The 20,006-nt window shown below is 40.9% G+C and overlaps 1 protein-coding gene across 4 annotated transcripts in view; it reads right to left on the minus strand.

The window, feature by feature from the left end:
- Positions 1 to 20,006, minus strand: part of SLC35F1 (solute carrier family 35 member F1) — a 391,058-nt gene that overhangs the window by 339,629 nt on the left and 31,423 nt on the right. The window contains exon 3 of one of the 4 annotated variants that reach the window (XM_032339696.1): positions 10,958 to 11,059. The exons of the other annotated variants lie outside the window; for them this stretch is intronic. Coding sequence (XP_032195587.1) covers positions 10,958 to 11,019 — 62 coding nt within the window. The 5' untranslated portion in view covers positions 11,020 to 11,059. The remainder of the gene's footprint in view (positions 1 to 10,957; positions 11,060 to 20,006) is intronic. 4 annotated transcript variants of the gene reach the window in all.

Here is a 20,006-nt window from a genome sequence, read left to right on the forward strand (position 1 = left end):
CTCAGTAACCTATGAAAACTGAATGGGACAAAAGTATTTCTGTCAGAGTTGCAGAATGACCATAAAAGAAGTTAGATCCAAAAAACCCTCCAATATTCACAAGGGCAACTGGGGTCATTCTTTCTTTGGATGAATGTTCATTTTTACCCAGAAGGATGTCTGGAGAAGATGGAAGGAAAAGTGATGAACACAATGCAGAGGCAAAGCCGTAAATCATTTAGGGTATCTGAGTCACGCAGAGGGCTGCTCACGAAACATATCTCGAAGGAAAAACCTCCCTCCCTGGGCCCAAAAAGGAAGTCATTTCTATGGGCTTAGAATATTGTTCGATGTACAAAGTGGGATAGATTTCTCATTTTTCTTCCTTCCTTTTCCAGTTTTCATTTAGATGGTAAGAGTTCTACCAAATGCCTGACTTTCAGATTAGATATTTGCTTAAAGAAGATATGGAAAATCTATGCACAAAGAAGAATGGGATTTCCCTACCTGCTCAAGATCTGCTGCAATCTTAACCTTCCATGGCCTCTGCTCAGACCCTAACCTATCAGCAGGGTCCTCAGTGACAGGTGACAAGTCCCAAAACGTTCCAATGAGAAATTAAAAGCATCACTTGTAGGCACTTTAAAATGGCCTCTGCAATGCCTCCGATTACTCAGCAGCTGGTTCAGATGGCAGAGTTGGACAGAAGCCCACTAATGAGGCCTGGATGCACTCACACAAAGAAATAGTCATGCTTTCAACCTCGAGTTTTATCAATGAACTGACTAGATTCCAGGCACTGTCCCTCCGTTGCCTAGTAAAGGCGCGCTCATTGAAGGTTTAATCACAGTTTGCCATCCACAATGAAGGGGCCAGAATCTCTCACTGCACAAGGCAGCCCAACAGCACATCAAAAGACAGCACCATCACCCTGCTGTTCTCTCTGCCTGGGCAAGGCAAAAGGACCAATGCCCGAATCATCTTCTGGAAAAGCCTGATGCCCACAGTGCTCCAAACCACTCCTCTCCGGCAGGGCAGTACACTCACGCCAGTCACCCACTGGAGACAAAGAGCATGAGGTACTCCATCTGTCAGTCAGGGAGACGCCCAGTTTGAGAACTGAAGAACAGGCTTCTGTGAACTACCCAGAGGCGTCCACGCAGATGCAGGAAGGACACGGAATGGTGAGATTTGGAAACAGAGACTACGTGCAGCTCTGGCCGGAGGCTCCTGACGTTTCGCAGTGCAGCTTGCGCATACCGCCCAGAGTCCCAGCACTGCTCTCCCCACAGACCAGCATACAGCTAGCGGTTTAAGGAGGCACAGTTGTGATCGCTCACACCATTTCTCTTAATGACTATTGTTGGCATTGGTGGATGAACTTCCATGGTTATAAAACACCTGCATGTATGCCTCCCCGTCCTTAATTCTACATTCCTATAGCTGCTATTTATTACCTCAGACCATCCTCAAGCAGGGCTGGCCCCTGCACTCGACACGGGGTACGCAGCTTTCGGTGGAGCATGGTGCAAAGGCAGTAACTGAGTCAGCACAGGCATGAATGATAGAAAGTGGCTGACCCTCCATCAGGGTTCCACTGGGCTGAGTTCCCACAGTCCCACCTGTTCTCACTCCTGGTTAATCTCTTTCCTTTACCTTGGGTCTCTGGTGAAGTGGGGAGGTGAGGAAAGTTCCTGGAACAGCTTCAGGAGCTTAGAAGTCTTGTCCATAATTGTTGCTCAGGAGCATCCAGATTCCCCTTAAGATCCAAAGAAGGAATAAAGAACTTGCAGCCAAATACAATACAATCCTGCATTCTGAAACCGCATGCAAAGCTTCTACCAGATGTCGGTGGCTCTCTGTATGGTAACCATTGGCTGGGACACTCCTGATTCCAAAATGCAGTCCCATTTTTCAGACCACTTGTCACACTGTACAAGTTCCAAGTGTAGCTTTGGAAATACGGTCTCTAGTTTGGGGAAGGAGTAAGTATTACAAAATGCAGTTCAGGTAGTAATTTTGCTTGCTAGCCCTAAAAAGTGTTTCTTCTGGCAATAGCAATTTTAAAAATCACTTAAAAATTAGGGGGTATGAGTCTGGAGCTATAAGAAAGCATGGAGATTCTACAATAGATTAAGTGGCATAAATGTCATGTTCAGATGTTAGTCAACTTAATGTTAAAAAACGTATTAGCTTTAAGACAGAATTTTTTCATGATAAATTTTAAAATGAAGTATGAGCCCCTAGGTATTTGGAGTAGTCGAAGAATGGATTGTGAAGCTTAATTTAATATTAAGGCTAATGGACAGTTTGAAATAAATTATAGATGAGTTAATATTTTCAAAGAATTACAATACGATAAAATATGCTTAACAGTCCAAATTTTATACTGAGTATCCATTAATAATCAAGAGTGAGGAAACCTGAGGGTCATCACTGTATTTCTTGCATATTTAACCATCTGCACTGATGAGAAAACTGAGGCACAGACAGTCTGTGGGAAGGCATACCAAGAGACCAGCTGAAAGCGAAGTCTGTATCCTGGCTACACAGATACGGGGGTGCAGAAGAACGCACCGCCAGTCCAGAGAACGATTCCTCTCTGCCATCTCCATCCCAGTGTGTCGCTTGAGCGACAGAGATCTCCTGACTCTGCCCCTGTAGCTTGAGCACCGTTATTTTGGTGCCTTCCCCAAACCCTTACTTTCTTGGTCACCATGTTATTACTGATGGTTGTTCAACAGGCTTACTCAATGCACCACTGTCACACTGTGACCAAGTGAAAGCTGTGGTAACCTATGAAGAATGCTGTAGAGCATCAAGCTGCTTCAACGAAATTCAGTTAACTTCTTGAGTTGTGGAGATCTTCCTCCCAATCGCTTACATGACCTGAGGCTACAGATCCTCTTCATCCACAGAGGCCAGGGAGTTAACAAAGATGGAGTAGACTGACCACTCGTCCTGATTGATACCTGCTGCTCCAGCATCCCACTCAATTGGTGTTCCCTTTCATTCTCCAAGTGATCCCAGCTTTTTTTTTTTTTCTAAGATTTTATGTATTTATTTGACAGAGAGAGAATGAATGGGAGGAGGGACAGAGGGAGACACTGACTCCCCACTGAGCAAGGAGACTGACACAGGACTTGATCCCAGGACTCTGGGATCAAGACCTGAGCCAAAGTCAGACACTTAATGGACTGAGCCACTCAAGCATCCCAAAATTATCCCAGTTTTAACAATAAATCATGTGCTTTAAAATTTAAAAAATAAATTAATAAATTACCTGCTTTATGCCCCTGGAGAATGGCAGGTGACCCACTCACTGAAGATACCTTCATGTCGGGCCCCACTAGAGATGTGAATTTCTACTTCCCCAGACATATAAACTCAAATATTCACATATAAAATAGACTCAAATGCAACTATAATCGCTGGCCTCCTTAGCCTCCTCTTCTAGGCCCTGGCTGACCCTTAAATAAGAAGCAGCAACAACTTATAGGTTTGAGGAAAACTTATAGGTTTCCTGATGCCTCTATAAAAAGGATTTTCTTAGGGTTTGGTAAGTGGATTTGTACAAAGGAATCTCAAGGATGCTCTTCTACTGGAGACATGTGTGTCTATCAGAATGAACTATGCAAGAATTATACTAATATGTCTTTTGTGTATATGTGCAGGTATAGAAGTAAATGCATATAATAGGCGTATATTTATTTATATACATATATGCAAACATATCTAGAAAAAAAAAAAGTTCAATACAAATTAAAGCACAGTTCTGTGGCACCTGGGTGGCTCAGTGAGTTAAAGCCTCTGCCTTTGGCTCAGGTCATGGTCTCAGGGTCCTGGGACCGAGTCCCGCATCAGGCTCTCTGCTCAGGCAGGAGCCTGCTTCCCTTCCTCTCTCTGCCTACTTGTGATCTCTGTCTATCAAATAAATAAATGAAATCTTTAAAAAAATTAAAGCACAGTTCTTATAGTAATAAAATGCCAAAGGGTAAGGATGTCATGTTGACAGCTACATAAGAAAATTTCAGCATATAGCAACAAAAAAGTAAAAGTAAAAATATTTCCATTTGCCTTTGAATTTTAGAATGGAAGAGATTTTTTTAGTTCCCATTTATTCCATCTCCTGCCTTATGTAGCCCATACTGATGAGAGGAAGGATACCAGTGAATGATACAAAATAGCACTTCTAGGGCACTTGGGTGGCTCAGTCAGTTAAGCATCTGCCTTAGGCTCGGGTCATGATCCCAGGGCCCTGAGATCGAGTAACCACACCAGGCTCCCTGCTCAGTGAAGTGCCTGATTCTCCCTCTCCCTCTGCCCCTCCCCTTGCTTGTGCTCTCTCTCTCTTTTTCTCAAATTAATAAATAAAATCTTAAAACATAATAAAAATAGCACTTCTGCTAATAGATAAGTGCAGAGTAACAATAAAAATACAAATAAATAATAAAAATTACTCCAAACTATGATGTAGTGGGATTCCACCCACAAACAAATAATACGTTTGATGAGTAGCTTTACAAACTCCATCCACCAGAGCCCCATAAATGTGGGCCCTGTAGACAGGTGTGGACAAGTGTGTACAGCCATGTCTCCTTTGTGCTCACTTCTCCCCTGCTCAACCAGACCCGCTACAAATGTATTGGGTTCGTATGTGAAGGTTCTAAGATTTTTCTTGAAAACCTGGAACTAGATGACCTCCATAAGAAAAATAACCAATCTTCAAAAGTTTTCCCCCAAATTAGCTTTTCCTTCAGTTCTGTTAGGTTAACGATTATAACCACAGGACCATTATTGACAGGCAAAATAAGATTTTTTTTTTCTGTTTCTAAGGATGATTAAACCAGAGACCAAATCAATCCTCTCCTGGTAAAGTTTCTGATTTGTCTTTTGGGGTGTTTTCTTCTCTCCTTTGTAATTAAGAAGAACCAGCCTCTGGGTTGATGAGCACCGCAGGGAAAAGCGATATTGATGGGGGCTGCGGGACTCCTCCAAACATACCGCAGAGGAAGGCCACACAAATTCACAGACACCGGCCAAGGCAAAGGGGACAGAGATTCATCAACCCAAGTGAAAGTCAGGTTATTTTTAAAATGAAAAAAAATTTTTTTTTTTTTTGCTTAAATATCTTATTCCATAGATCTGTACTTCACGAGCATTTCTGAAAGAAGAGAATCCATCCTTCCGTGCTCAGGCAAAGAAAAAAAAAAACAAGTTGCGGAAAGGACATAGAGAGGAAAAAGAGCAGCAGCCCAGTCATTCAAGTCTCCAAAGGAAGAGCCAACAATTAAAAGCAAACCTGAAGCATTACCTTCTTGAGGCATCTACCATCTCCCCACCCAGAGGACTCAGACACACCCCCTCTTTTCCCTAACCACTCACCCCCAACACACACACACAGAAGTGTGAGCAAAGGACTCAATCCATCCATAGGAATGCAGAGCACACCAGAGAAGCTATTGTTCTGTTAAAAAAAAAAAAAAAAAAAAGGCCCGGGAGAGATTCATTCATTAAAGCTGCCGCAGATGGCTGCTCTGCAGAAGGGCGCGGCGGGAGGCGGCCACCGGCTGGCAACCGCAGCACAGGCAAGGCTCACTCCCAGCTGCACTTCAAGGTTCCTTTCAGAAGCTCTGCATTCCACCCGCAGACACTTTGCAGGGGATCCCTGGGACTTAATGGACAACTTTAGGCACAGTCCACTGGCAGGACGGAATCCCTTTCCATCTCCCTTGGCCCCGTCTTCCACAGCCTCCTTCCTTGCACCACTGCCATTCATGAGCAAGGGGCAGGTTCCTGGCAAAAAGCACATTAGTGTGGGGTCCCTGAGCGCTGCCCTGGGTTTGAACAGAGGTCTCTTCCCAGTCTCTTTTTGCTAGCATATTCCTTGACCTCTGCAGCACAAAGAAGCAAACTTGTTAACTATTCTTTCAAAGAAGCCAGGAATTTTTTTTAAAAAGGAGAAATTAGATCATGCCTTCCACTTGCTGAAATGTTTTCTTTTACTTTTTCTCTTTTGTTATTTTTCTGTTTCGTTATTTGATATTGTGTCTTACACACATTCCCAATTTTCTCCAGGTCATTTAATCCCACTAAATTCACTAAATTTCACTTTGCTCATTTTTCTTTGTAAAATGAAACCACATTGCAAAATTTCTAGTAAATGAGGTCTGTTTTTCCACCTCGAGAACTGTTTTATGTCTAGATTGTAGTCAAGATCAGTAACTTAGACTTTTCAATCTCAAACCCAGCAGAAAACTCTTCACTCATTCTAATACGATTCTCTTTTTCTGTTATTATTATTTTTTCTCTGAAAAAGAGCAGATTAATTAAATTCTTCCTTCTGGGAGCTGCATTTTATCCCTAAATCCAAACCTTCTCTGTCTTGCTCCAAAGCTCTCCCAGCTCATTCTGTAAAGATTCTGGGCTCTACATGAACCCTACAAAACATCTTTTTCAAAGATCACATTCATGCTATAGAAATAAATTCCTAAGAAGAAAAATGCTCTTGTTCGGGTCTAAGAATAGAACATCCAGACATAAGTGAAATAAAAAATAATTCATTCAGTTGTGCATGTCTGTGATTTTTATTTTAGTTTAGACAAATTTAAGAACGTATTTTTGACTACATGTTAAGGAATTTTTAAAAATCTCTTCCCTTTCTTAGGAATGACTTAGACTATTTAAAAGTCTCTTATTTATCAACATTGACATCTCAACACCTGCTTCCTTCTGTGCCTTAATTGTAATGCAGGGAATTATAATTCCAATACTGCACATTTACAAATCAAAGGCTTTGAACATGTTCATTACTAATGTTTAATAGTCATTTATTTTTTTTAAGTTATATCAGATGAACTCTTTATATCCTCAATCTTCATCTTATAATGGAAATGCTCTGGAAATGGAATTCACGGCTATCTGTGTCAGGAATGTTTGAAATAAATCAGTGACTGGAGTTACGCACATTTGTCTTTGAGGGACTGGAGAACCAACCAACACCTTTGAAAGGAGAGACCTTTATATGCCAAGGATCTTACATGGCATCTGGCACAGAATGCTCAATAAATGGTTCTTGGACAAAACTAGCAAAACCAACAGTCCTTCATGTTAAGTACCAAAGAGCAAAATGGTAACCAAGAGCTCGGTCTTTAGAGTACAGCTGATGAAGTTTCAAGCCTCTTGCAATGGCCATATGGGGGATATGACAACCTCACCAAGGTGGTCCCTGATCACTGTCCTGCAAGGTAGAATCCAACTCCTTGCTAGGGAAGAATGTGAGACAGCTTGAAGAATACCTCTCCACTAGACCATTAGAAAGGATGAATAATTCCAGGACAGAAACAACACTCAGAAGAGAAAGAAGAAAATGGGTCACCTGAAATCAAGACTCGGTTGAAGCGCTACGAATGGGAGACGGAAATACAGTAGAAAAAGCCATGGCAAAAGAATTACTCAAAAAAACATGAGACTCTGCCCAGGAAGGGGACTCAGACCTACTGAAAGAGAAGCATTTCACTCTGCAGAACAGTAAAGAAGATGCATTATCAAGTGCAGGGCCCTCAGTTGTCCCCAAGAGAGAGACATCCATTATTCAAAGTAAACAGTATACATTCATGGCTAACCAGGAGGCTCACCACTTTCCTGGACACATGCCCCCCAGCGCTACCTTTTACAACTCACTCAGTAGAAACCTGCAACGACAGGTTAAGCAACCAAAAGCCTTAGAGACACAAGTGAACAGATGATATTTTCAAACCTTGTCCAATCTGAAGGTGATAATTACACGAGGGAAATAAGTCTATGAGGTGAGAACAATAGGCTCCATGGATTGTGTTAAAGGAAAAAAGTTTGTTGTTTTTTTTTTTTCTTTCCCTGTGCTGTGGGTCACGATGCTGGGATCATGGGCTCCTGGAAGGGATTTGATGGTATCCCCCCAAAACCAATCCTGACAGGAGGCTTGCCAATCTAAGAAAGAGACTTTAAATTCAAATTTGGGGAAAGAGGAGAAAGAAACAATCAGAAAAAATGAAGGTCTTTGTCAAATCTGATATGATGGAGGACAGCAGGTGTGCCATGGAGAAGAATAAACAATAAGTTATAATGAAGGAGGTTCCTAACAATTCCAAGAAGAAAATGATGAGGAAAAGTGTTAGAACTGACCGACTAACAATTTCAGCATCAGATGCTCATATTTAACTCTACTGCTTTACTAGCTGCCTGACCTTGAGAACTCATTCGGTCCTCTATGCCTTAGGACACACATCTGCAAAAATGGTATTGATACTGCATCACCCCAGAAAGCTGTAAGAATTCAGGGGAGTGAATACACAAAAGTCATTAAGAACAGTGCCCAGCACAGAGCAAAAAATGGCCAAGGTAAAACCCAGCTCCTGCTAACCCTCTGCCTTTACCCTAATATGCCTACTCAACTCTGCACCTCTTCTTCTATTATTTCGCCCACAGATATACTGCCTCCCTGCTTAGAATATCCTTTGCCCTCTTGTCTGCTGGAGAACTCACCGATCTCTCAAGTCTAAGTGTGAGTATTCCTCTTCCAAGAAGCACTCCTCAACTCTTGCCAGGAATTTCCTTGCTCTCTCCCTTATAGTTCCTTTAATAAATCTCTCCTCAACACTCATCTCCATTGTAATACAAATCACACTACAGTATAACTGGCCATTCACACTAGAATGGGAACTCTTCCAGGAGGGAGAGCTAGCTTATGTGGGTGATACTGGTATCCCCAATGTCAAGTACAAAATTTGATTTTGCAATAGGTTCTAAAAAATGTTTGTTAAATAAAGGAATATAAGGTAGGAAGACAAGGCTAGACTCTCCAGCAGAACCCAGCATGCTCTTAACCTCAAACAACAAAAGAAAAGTATATAATTGAGAATCAAATCAGAGAGAAAAATACAACCAATTCTTCTAAGTATATGAAAGCATTTTAGAGGGCAATGGACCCAACTTCCAGGTAATATAAAGGAGTGGGTACCATTTCCTAGTTTCCAGGATATTAACAACTATATTATCTTTCAGTACCAGATCAAACCCAAAGTAGTTAGAATTGGAACATCTCCCAAGCAAAAGGTTGAGACAAAAAAAAAAAAAAAAAAAGAGTGTTACTGCTTCTTCATCTATGACCTCTATGCAGACTTAGTTCTGCTGCTTAACCCAGTTGGGATTTGTCTTGGTTAAAGCCCTGTCATTTATGAACATTTTCCTGTTTTTTTCCCACATCATTGGACACTTTTTCTCAGATTCCTTTACTGCCATTTATCCCACAATTACAAGAAATACTGAAACAAATAAAGCCACCAAGACACAGTGTTTATTTATGCCTCATGAATAACTGCTGCTTAGCTCCTTTTGTTGGGTCCCCCTTCCTCAGAAGCTCATAAAGTAGGAGTGACCCAAGGCTCAGTCCTTGGTCCTCTTTTCTTTTCCTTAGAGATCCCACCCAGTCCTACAGTTTTAAATATCAACTATGCGATGGCTCCCAAACGTACATGCCCAGTCAAACATCTCCCTTGTCCAGATTCCAATACCCCAAATGCCCATTCAACAATTGGCGTGAATACATAACAAACATTCTTAATACAACCCTGGACTGCTGATCTTTGCCTCACCCCTACTCACTCACTACACCCTCCCTACCATAGTTGACTGCAATTCCACCTTCCCAGTCTCTCGGGTGCCAAGAGCCTTGATGCCATCTTTAACTCCCTTCCCTTTCTCACACTCCACACCCAATCAGTCCAGAAATCCCGATGGCTCTACCTTCCAATTATATCCAGAATCCCATTACCTTTTATCATCTACGTTCCTGCCAGCATCTTGTACCTGACTACTGATGTCACCTCTTTTTTTTTTTTTTTTAAGATTTTATTTATTTATCTGACAGAGAGAAATCACAAGTAGACGGAGAGGCAGGCAGAGAGAGAGAGAGGGAAGCAGGCTCCCTGCCGAGCAGAGAGCCCGATTCGGGACTCGATCCCAGGACCCTGAGATCATGACCTGAGCCGAAGGCAGCGGCTTAACCCACTGAGCCACCCAGGCGCCCCCTGATGTCACCTCTTAAATGGTCTCCCTAATTCCATTCTTGGCTACCTATAATTGTCTCTTCTCAACACAGCACCCAGAGTGATCCTTTATAAGAGAGCTCTTAGGAATGAGATCACATATCCCCTTTGCTAAAACTCCCCCAACAGCTCTCATTTCACTCTGCATAAAAGCCAAAGTTCATACAATGATCGGCAATGCTCTCCTCCCACGATCCTCTTTTCATCTCTAGAACCTCTTTTCCAACAATTTTCCCCATCCTCTCCGGCCTCCTTGGCCTCCTGCTGTTTATTGAGCAGCCCAGGAACCAACAACCTCAGCATTTGCACTTTATTCTCTCTGTCTGAAAAGTTCTTCTCCAGACACCCAAATAGCTGTTCCATCATCTCTGCCAGGTGTTTCCTCAAAAATCCTCTTCTGAGACCACCTTTTCTAAAATTTCAACCATGCTTCGGATCATCCCTCCATTTTAAGCTTTTCTCAAACTCTTTAAAAGCAGAAGATTTCTATTCTGTTCACTGCTGTTGCCCCAAAACCTAAAAATGTGCTTGGCACAGAGGAGACACGTAATAAATACCTAAATGAATGAATGAACCAAGTAGATAAACAGCTTCCGTACTTTCCAGACCAGGTTTTTGAAAATAAAAACAAATGGTACTACTCTGTAGCTGCTCAAAAACGTCTGTGATGGTTGAAATTCAGTATCACGTAACCTAAATAATATTAGTACACAAAAATGTCAATATTTTTCTAAGGACATTTTCCTTAATTCTCTGTCACAAAGCACATTCCCATTTAGCTACTAATGTTTTGCCTCTAGGACAAATCACTTAAAAGGGTTCACACAAAGGTTGGAAGGACCCATGCTACAGTCACCTTTAAGAGGATATATTATATGGTCTTTCATACTTACAATAGAAAACTTAGGTTGAAATGGAAGAGTAATGGTGAACTGAAGATAGAGCTGGATGTCATGTGGTCTGAGTACTTATCCAAGCTCTACCCCTTAGGAACTCTGCAAGGAGAGGCATCAGTCTCTCAAAACTTTAGCTGACACATATTTGAATTAAGAAACACAATATTAGCCCTTCTACCATCTTAGAGCTGTTGTGAGAATTATATTTGAATGGCAATATGTAAATTGCTTCCACTATCATCATTTTCTATGTAATGATGTCATGTCATTAAACTAATAATTTTAGGGGGGCTTGGGTGGCTCATTCTGTTGAGTGTCCAACTCTTGGTTTCAGCTCAGGTCATGATCTCGGGGTCAAAGGACTGAGCCCTGTGGCAAGCTCCACAGTAAGTGTGGAAGTCTACTTGAGAGATTCTCTCCCTCTCTCTCACTCCCTCTCTGCTCCCCCTCACCCTGCTTGCATGCTCCCTAGCTCACTTTCTCAAATAAATAAGTAAAAATTTACAAATAAGTAAGTAAATAAATAAAAGACTAATTTTAAAATCCCCATTTTTGGATTAGATGCCAACCCACTCAGATTATTTTCTCCTCCTATTTTAAACTCAACTTTTTCCAAAAAAGATCTGGAAAGGAGTCAGGACTTGGAAGTTAGTTGTGAGGAGAATGGAGGGAAGCGGGTGTTACTGAGGAAACCATCCAGTTCATTTTCTTTCTTTCTTTTTTTTTTTTTAATTCTCCAGAAAAATCTAGTCAGAATAATGGAGCACAAGAAAGAATAAGATCTTTCTTTCTTTTCTTTTCTTTCTTTCTTTCTTTTTTTTTTTTTTAGATTTTATTTATTTATTTGACAGCAGAGATCCCAAGCAGGCAGAGAGGCAGGCAGAGGTGGGGGTGGGGAGGGAAGCAGGCTCCCTGCCAAGCAGAGAGCCTGAGTGGGGCTTGATCCCAGGACCCTGGGATCATGACCTGAGCCAAAAGCAGAGGCTTTAACCCACTGAGCCATCCAGGCGCCCCAAGAGTAAGACCTTTCTAAACTAAATTACTAAGACTAGGGGCGCCTGGGTGGCTCAGTGGGTTAAGCCGCTGCCTTCGGCTCAGGTCATGATCTCAGGGTCCTGGGATCGAGCCCCACATCGGGCTCTCTGCTCAGCAGGGAGCCTGCTTCCCTCTCTCTCTCTCTCTCTCTCTCTGCCTGCCTCTCCATCTACTTGTGATTTCTCTCTGTAAAATAAATAAATAAAATCTTAAAAATAAATAAATAAATAAATTACCAAGACTAATTCTAAACTAACAACACAAACTGCAATTCCTTTCAGAACTTTTTGCAACTCATGGAAAAGACTCTTCATTTTAGCAACTATCATTTTCTCTTAGGACCTTGGTCTCTCTCCTTGTCATGTTTCTGTCCTCAGCTCTTCCAAGATCTATCTCTAAACGTTCCATCTGAAGAACCACACTATTGAACAACCTACACTTTTTCAAAATTAAAGATGTCTATAATGTAAAAGGGAAAATCTGTAAGAAGAGAAGCGTTTCCCTTTACAATCCTGCTGTGAAGACATACAGCTCCTGGACCAAGCACCACATCAATGGCAAAAAGACAGCAGAGAGTCTCGCGGTTAAGTGTGCAATACCGGAGGCTTGTCTTTACTTGTAGGTGAAAATGGGGAAAAGAATGCTGCGTCTAACTGTTAAGAATCAATCATCTTAAACACCTGCAGTACCTCTTAAAATAGTTATCATTAGCAATTAGCTCTTATTTTTCAGAAAAGCAGTATTTTAAACTGTGTATGTGCATGAATACGTGTGTGTGTGTGTGTGTGTGTATAAAATGAGAAGTTTTCCCAAATAAGTCTCCCCACATCTCCTCATAAATAAGTCTACCTCATAAAATGGGGTAATAGATACTGCTTACCTCACAGAATGTTATGAAGATTAAGTGATATAATGTGTATAGCAAGTACTAAATAAACAGTGGTAAATCTGTGACTATACATGGAAAAAACAAAACAAAACAAAACAAAAAAAACCTCCAATGTAAAACACAGCCTCTGTGGTAGCAGACCTTTCCAAATAGGACCAACCCTGTCTATACGTGACATAAGGAGAAGAGGTAGCATAGTCTGATGGAGAGGGACACCATTAAGGAGAGACCGGCCAAATGCCAGATAACCTGGGGAGGGTAATAGCACTGGCCCTCAGGACCCTGGCAGCTTTTGCAAATGCCCTGCCAAGAAGGGATTTCCCAGCTCTGCCTCCAAACCCCCAAATCTGCTTTATTTTGTCAAAGCCAGATCCAGCCACATTTTTTGCAAGAATCCAGACCATTGAGGAGTCTCAGAGTAAGAGCACTCAGATTCGACAGCATAACTGAAACGAAGAGGAAGAATGGTTTCATACAGAAATAAGAATCACATCTCAAAAACTGCTTACAAATTACTCTTTAAAACCGGAATCCTGTAAAGTTTAGTTAAATGCGCCTTGTTTGTATGCAGGCGTTCTCTCCCTGGAACAGATGCATCCATAAAGATGGCAGTAAAGTAAGTCAAAACAAATCAACAAATACTTATCATGTGCTTACATTCAGCCTATATTCTCACAGTGTGTGTGTTTATGTGTGGGTATGTTGGGAGAGGTGGATCTCACAAAACAAAGTTAAAAATGCTCTCCTGAAAATAAAAGAAAAAAGAATAGTTTGTCAGTATATGAAATTTACTCAGTATTTTTTTTCACCACATTTTGAACTCTTCAGCTATCACAGCACTTTCCAATTGCAGCGTGACTCTGGATTTCTGAGCCCCACAACAGAATTTATGCTGTTTGGCAATGAGGTGGGATATCAGGCCTTACTATTTTGACCTTGGAGATGATTTGTTCCTTCCTTCACCCAGATCCTTTACCTTTTTCTTACTAATGGCTTTTGAACTGTCAATAATGTGTACAGATAGCACATAGTAAGCAAAGTAATAACAAAAGGAGAGCTGGATGAAGTTCAATCATAGAAATAATTCTCCATAATTGCTCATGTTTTGTTTTTGAATAACAAGCACAAATACAGAACAACAGACTATCAAATATAATTGCAGAAAATTATCTTATGATGGCCATTTATTCTCCTTTGGAAAAATAAGCAACAATGAAAGCATCCATTTTTGGGTGCATTTCTTGCACCTGCAAAGCTGGACTTCACATCTCCATGAAGAGACTGGATCTGCGGATGGTGAAGAACCATCTCACAGAGGCATTTTTGTGGAGTTAATGCTTCCATGACTGATGCTTATAAAGTCGGAGACACCATCTTCATTTCACATTTGCACGCAGCAGACCGCATGAGAGGGAGGAGAAAGGAAAATAGCTAAAGGCAGACATATTGATGAAAAGGGATGTAAAGCCAAAGGGACTTCCAGGACCAGTAAAACCAATGATCTGACACAAACTGAGGTTCAAGAACATGTTCAGATACTACAAATATGGGAAGCTTTTATTTGGTCAGGCTACTAGTCTTCAAGTTCATGGCAACAATGGAATAAAGAGATTTCTCCTTGATGCGACATTTAAAATAGAGCCAACTCTTTTGGCAAGGATTTAGGTAATTTCCATTATAAGATGATTTCAATTATCTCTGATGTACCACTGATGTATGCTTAAACCCATAATGAACTTTACACAGAATTTCACACTGACATCAATGTCCACAGTCTTAACAAGTGGCATTAATTCAATCTGTTCAATTTTCCTTGACATTAGGTTTCTCAGTTTCTTTTTTTTTAATCCAGGGAAAGTTAGAGCAGGGAGTGTTAACAGCACATCTGATAACATGTATTTTGCTCATGCAGAGGAGATAATTGTGTCATTTGCCTAGATTCCAATTTATAAGCTAGGGCTTCACTGGAGACCTTAGCAAATTAGTAATTTAGAAAAACTACAACCACTTTTTTTTACTGAGACATAATCGACATAGAACATTATATTGGTTTCACTGTACAACATAAAACTACTTTTAAATTGGTTCAAAAAATGTGTTTTCGGTTACCTCCACAGATCTAGTCCCAACATGAGATATCAATCAGCTATAATTATCTACTGAAAAATCTGGTTACAGATATAGATATCAAAGTCCAATGGTATTTGAAATAAAGCTTCATGTATTTTAGAAATCCATTAGCAATATCTGTAAGACTCGATTGAAATGGATCAACAACAAGATCAGTACATTTGGGACGCCTGGGTGACTCAGTCAGTTAAGCGGCTGCCTTCGGCTCAGGTCATGATCCCAGGGTCCTGGGATCAAGTCCCGCATCAGGGAGCCTGCTTCTCTCTCCGCCTCTGCCTGCCACTCTGCCTGCTTGTGCGCGCTCACTCTCTCTCTCTGACAAATAAATAAATAAGATCTTAAAAAAAAAAAAAGATCAGTTCATTTGACAGAGAAGTTGTCTCAGAGGCACTTGACTTGATTACATGAGAATTCAAAGAATTTGAGACTGGCATGGTATTTTGACAAAAGATGAATTGTGGAATAACGGAAACTGATCATAATTTTCTCATGGACTAAGAAAGAAATGAAAACTATTAGGTTTTTGTTTGTTTCTAAATGAATGCATTATTGGTAAAAATAACTAACATAAAAGAAAATGTACAATAACTAAACCCACACATGTCTTTTGTGATAATCATAACTACTAAACTGATCTTGGAAAATCAGATTTAGAAGACGCAACTGACAAAAAACTGGCGATGGCAGATCATTAAGGGAAGAATTAAACCTTCCTGGCAAAATTTCAGTCATGCCAATATTAGAATAAGAAGTTCGGACTTCACAAAAGGACAACTTCAATGACAGAGGCTGTAATCACGGACATGTTAATATGTGTCAGAAGGCTGAACAATATATTGTCATTGTCTTAAAAATTATACAAAATATAAGTGATACAATTAAATTAATTTTAGTAAAATAAAAATAGGCTAAAAAAATGGAATGGGCTGTTCTGCGTAGAACGCAGGTTGCTTCTAGAAAAGACTAAAACTGGGACGCCTGGGTGGCTCAGTTGGTTAGAAAAGACTAAAACTGATCAGTGTTATCAAAAATTTAAATTCACAAACATGAAGTCACGAACATACTCAGGATCAAAACATTCTGTATTCAGTTGGTTTTGATCTCTTGACTACAAATACACAAAACTGTGCTCCCTCTTCCTTTTTCCTGGATATTTATAATATTTAAGCTCATAGTGTTTACATAATTCATATTATATATTCATATTCTGTAACAACAATAGAACTAGGTCCAAATCCCATAATGAGAGCAAGGGCTTTGCTGTCAGCGAGACTTGAGTTCACAGCACTCATGTAATCCTAAATGAGTCAGGCACTTTGGCAAGGACCAACGTCTGCAAAAAGAAATGATGCTTCAAAGTGCTGTTGACAGGATTAAGTGATAATTATTATGTAACACATGCATATTGGCACTTATGCCATTTTATTCTCCTCCATGATGATAATGTGTATGATCTTGAGAAAGAGGTGTGCCTGGCACACAGTAGGTATTCAAACGTAAGATAACTATTATGCAAATGATGATATGATGATGAGTATGAAAATCTGCTAAATAACTTCTGGGGGAGGGGAGCAATAATAACTACTGAGTCATGTTAATTTTATGAGCTTTTTCCAGATACGAATGGAGGATCCCCATTTTTTTTAAAAGGCTGTTTATTTTTTTAAAAAGGCTGTTTTATTCAGAAAAGCCTCAGATAAACAAGAAAGGGGTAAAATATATATGGTCGCTTAAAGACAGGCTCAAATCTTCAGTGGTATTTAATCACTTCACTCCACGGAATAAGTTTGTTTCTGAATTAAAGGCTAATCTGTTGTATTATTGGTGACAGAATCAATAATTTCCAAAGGTAAACAGACTACTGTATGAAAGAAAAGAATGACAGTCGCTGGCATAAAGGTAAGTAGGCGTTTCACAACCACATGAGCTGCCCTTGACTTCCTATGTTCTTGGTTTACTTGAAAAGTCATTACTATAGTAGTTGTTATTGGTTTTGCTATTGTTAATGACTTACTTTGATTTAAGGGTTTCCTCAAGGATGTTACCCCTATTCTATAAACCTTCTTGCCTTGATCATAGAAACAGAAGAATGAAACGGTTAGGTCTTTACCTTGAATGTAAACAATGTGGTAAGACTGATTTGCTTCTATACGTTTTAAAATAGCTGAAAGTCTTTCCAATGTGTTTTCTCATTTGAAGCATGAAAACCTAAAAATAATTGATTCTAAGTACCGATTTTCTCAAGAGGTACTGGAGCTTTTGTTTCGCTTTCAGAAACACTTTCTTTAAATATGAAATTTATAAATCAGAGAGATATGTCTAGGTTCTCAAAACCAAACGTGCTACCAGGTCTTAAAATATTGAAGGAAGGAAATTGTGACGAGGGCTTAAATGTGACGCCTTGCCTTCAGGTCAGTGAGCACCACACGGGTACAAATGCAAGATGCCATTATTGTATTTCTAAGAAGAGTTTCAGATGCCGAGACATAATCTAAAAAAAAAACACAAAGGCAATAAATAAAGACAGTCTTAGTACAGATGAAATGTCCCAGATGACCCTGAGAGATAAAAGAAAACTCCATCCTCCCCCAACACATCAACAGAAAGGGCCTAGTGCTTCTCCTGATGGTTAATAAAGGCTGTATTACTTTTTTGTCTCTCTGGATATTCAGCAAATCGATTTATAAGAGATCAAAAGCAATGAGCCTAGGAAACAGCTATTTACCCTTATGTATTTCTCTCCCCCTACTGTGCTCATTTTCAAATGAAGACTGATTTCCCTGTATACTTCCTCCATGCCAATGCCCACCAACATACTTGGTTAAACTGCCATGGCTAATTACCAGAGGGGCTCTGTAATCAGCAGAGAGCAGGGGAAAGGCTGACTTAAAAGAGCACCCACTGTGTGGCCCTGACCAGGCTTGAAGACCCCTGGGATGGTACATGCTCGTTCCTCTTAGCTCATTCTCCCTTTCATGCTGGGCTTGGACCATGGGCTGTGGACCCTTCAGCCCCCACGAAGCAATACTCTTCCGTAGAAGCAACACTCATCATTGCAGAAGCTCAAAGTCCACAATGCCCACAGAATCTTAGCACACTGTAATGTGCTGTTTAAATATAAAACTACATGAGGAAGAGCTTGTGGGGAAAAGATATAAATGCAGAAATTACATGTGGCACTTGGCTGGGCTGCAGTGAGACTCAGATCTGTCTAGAAAGTAGAGCTAAGTGACACTTGTTCTCAAAATACCTGCATCCACTGATTTACATCAGGGCTGGGGGCCTTGGGGGCCATGGGGTAGGACACACGTGAATCATGTCTCCACTTAGAGCGCAGGCCTACACAGGTACATCTGGCAGAAATTTGGAAGTGAAAGAGGAATGGATGCAAGGGTACAGAGAGGACAGTGGGGACTTTCCACTGAAGAAAACCCATAGTAAGGGCCAAAGTCATCTAATATAGGAAGCCAAAGGGTCTGAAGGTTGGGAAGAGTGGCAAGTATGACTGCAGCACTCAGTAAGTTGGTACTTAGATCCGTTCAGACAAAGCTACCTGGTGATATATACAAATCCCAGACTAGAAAAGAATTTACACGTGATCTGGCAAAGCCACTGCACTAAACTCAGCCACAGTTTGGATGCAAGAACCCTTGTTCTGGGACCTTCAAGAGGAAGAAACATCTTCCCTCCCACTCTTCAAGAGTTGGACAAGTTATGGGAGTGAGCTGAAGCTTGTCAGAAGCCTAAATGACTCAGCAGGAATCTGCTCCCCCAGCTGGCGAATGCCAGTCGGGGGAGCAGGGACTGAGGAGGGGGGCGGGCTGCTTCCTGCAGAATGGACAAGGAGGCCGGCAGGGGAGTCCTGACCACTGATGAGGCATGGGAGGGACCTCTCCAGGGTTTACTGGAAGAGCCTGGAATTTCTGTTGGAACATGCTGAGATTTAGAACAGTGGGGTTAGTTATTAATGTAAACATGATGTAATGTAACAGTAGTCAGGAAAATCATGAGAGTTGACATTTTTCCTGGTCCTGTGAAACAAACTTATCCAACTTAACTTCAGTGAGATTTATTTCTGTGGAATGTTTCTCAGATGACTTAGACTAACAGATTAGTAGCTACTATTTGGCAGAGATATAAACCTTTGAATTTCAACAAATCACCCCCTCCCTAACTTCACACACACACAAAAAAGATGGGGAGAGTAAAGAGATTAAGGGAGTCATGGAACACAGGTTTGGTTTTAGGCCTATTGCCCAAGGCTTGATTTCTATAGGTTTGTATCATTTTTATGTCTCTTTACGTGATAGATAATCAGACTAGTCTTTAAGAATGGTTCAGTGACCCACAGAGAGGAATTTATGTCTCCAAAGCATGCATGTGAGATCTAACTCTTCTCTTCCAATCAGGTCCATCAAAAACTGGAGGGGAAGGAGAGGAAAGGCTGTAGCATGAGACCCTGTTCAAGCCATGTTCTCAGGGAACATTCCTAAATTTGAGTACACTCTCAGTTTAAACAGCTCAAAATGGAGAAGTTAGAAACTGGGACCTTTTTGCTTTTACCCGACGTACTCACGATCTCTATAGATGAAAGCCACAGGACTTTTCCCACTTAAACTTAGGTAATGCACCTAAGTTTTTGCAATACAGATGTCAGAAGAATTTCTGAGCTGTACTGAGCTAGAGGCTATGTACAGCATTTCTTGACTTATTTTCTGTTTATTCAAATGAAAAAGCCTGGGGAAAGCAGAATTATTTTCCTTAAATAATGGTTCATTGTTGTGCCTTAAATTGGAAATGGGGCACCTGGGTGCCTCAGGTGGTTAAGTGTCTACCTTCGGCTCAGATCATGATCCCAGGACTCTGGGATCGAGCCTGGCATAGGGTTCCCTGCATAGGGTTCCCTGCTCAGCAGGGAGTCTGCTTCTCCCTCTCCCTCTGCCGCTCTCCGCACTTATGCCCTCTCTCCCTCTCTCTCTGTCAAATAAATAA

This window comes from Mustela erminea, chromosome 4 (assembly GCF_009829155.1).
Source record: "Mustela erminea isolate mMusErm1 chromosome 4, mMusErm1.Pri, whole genome shotgun sequence".
In the NCBI taxonomy this organism is placed as follows: Eukaryota; Metazoa; Chordata; class Mammalia; order Carnivora; family Mustelidae; genus Mustela; species Mustela erminea.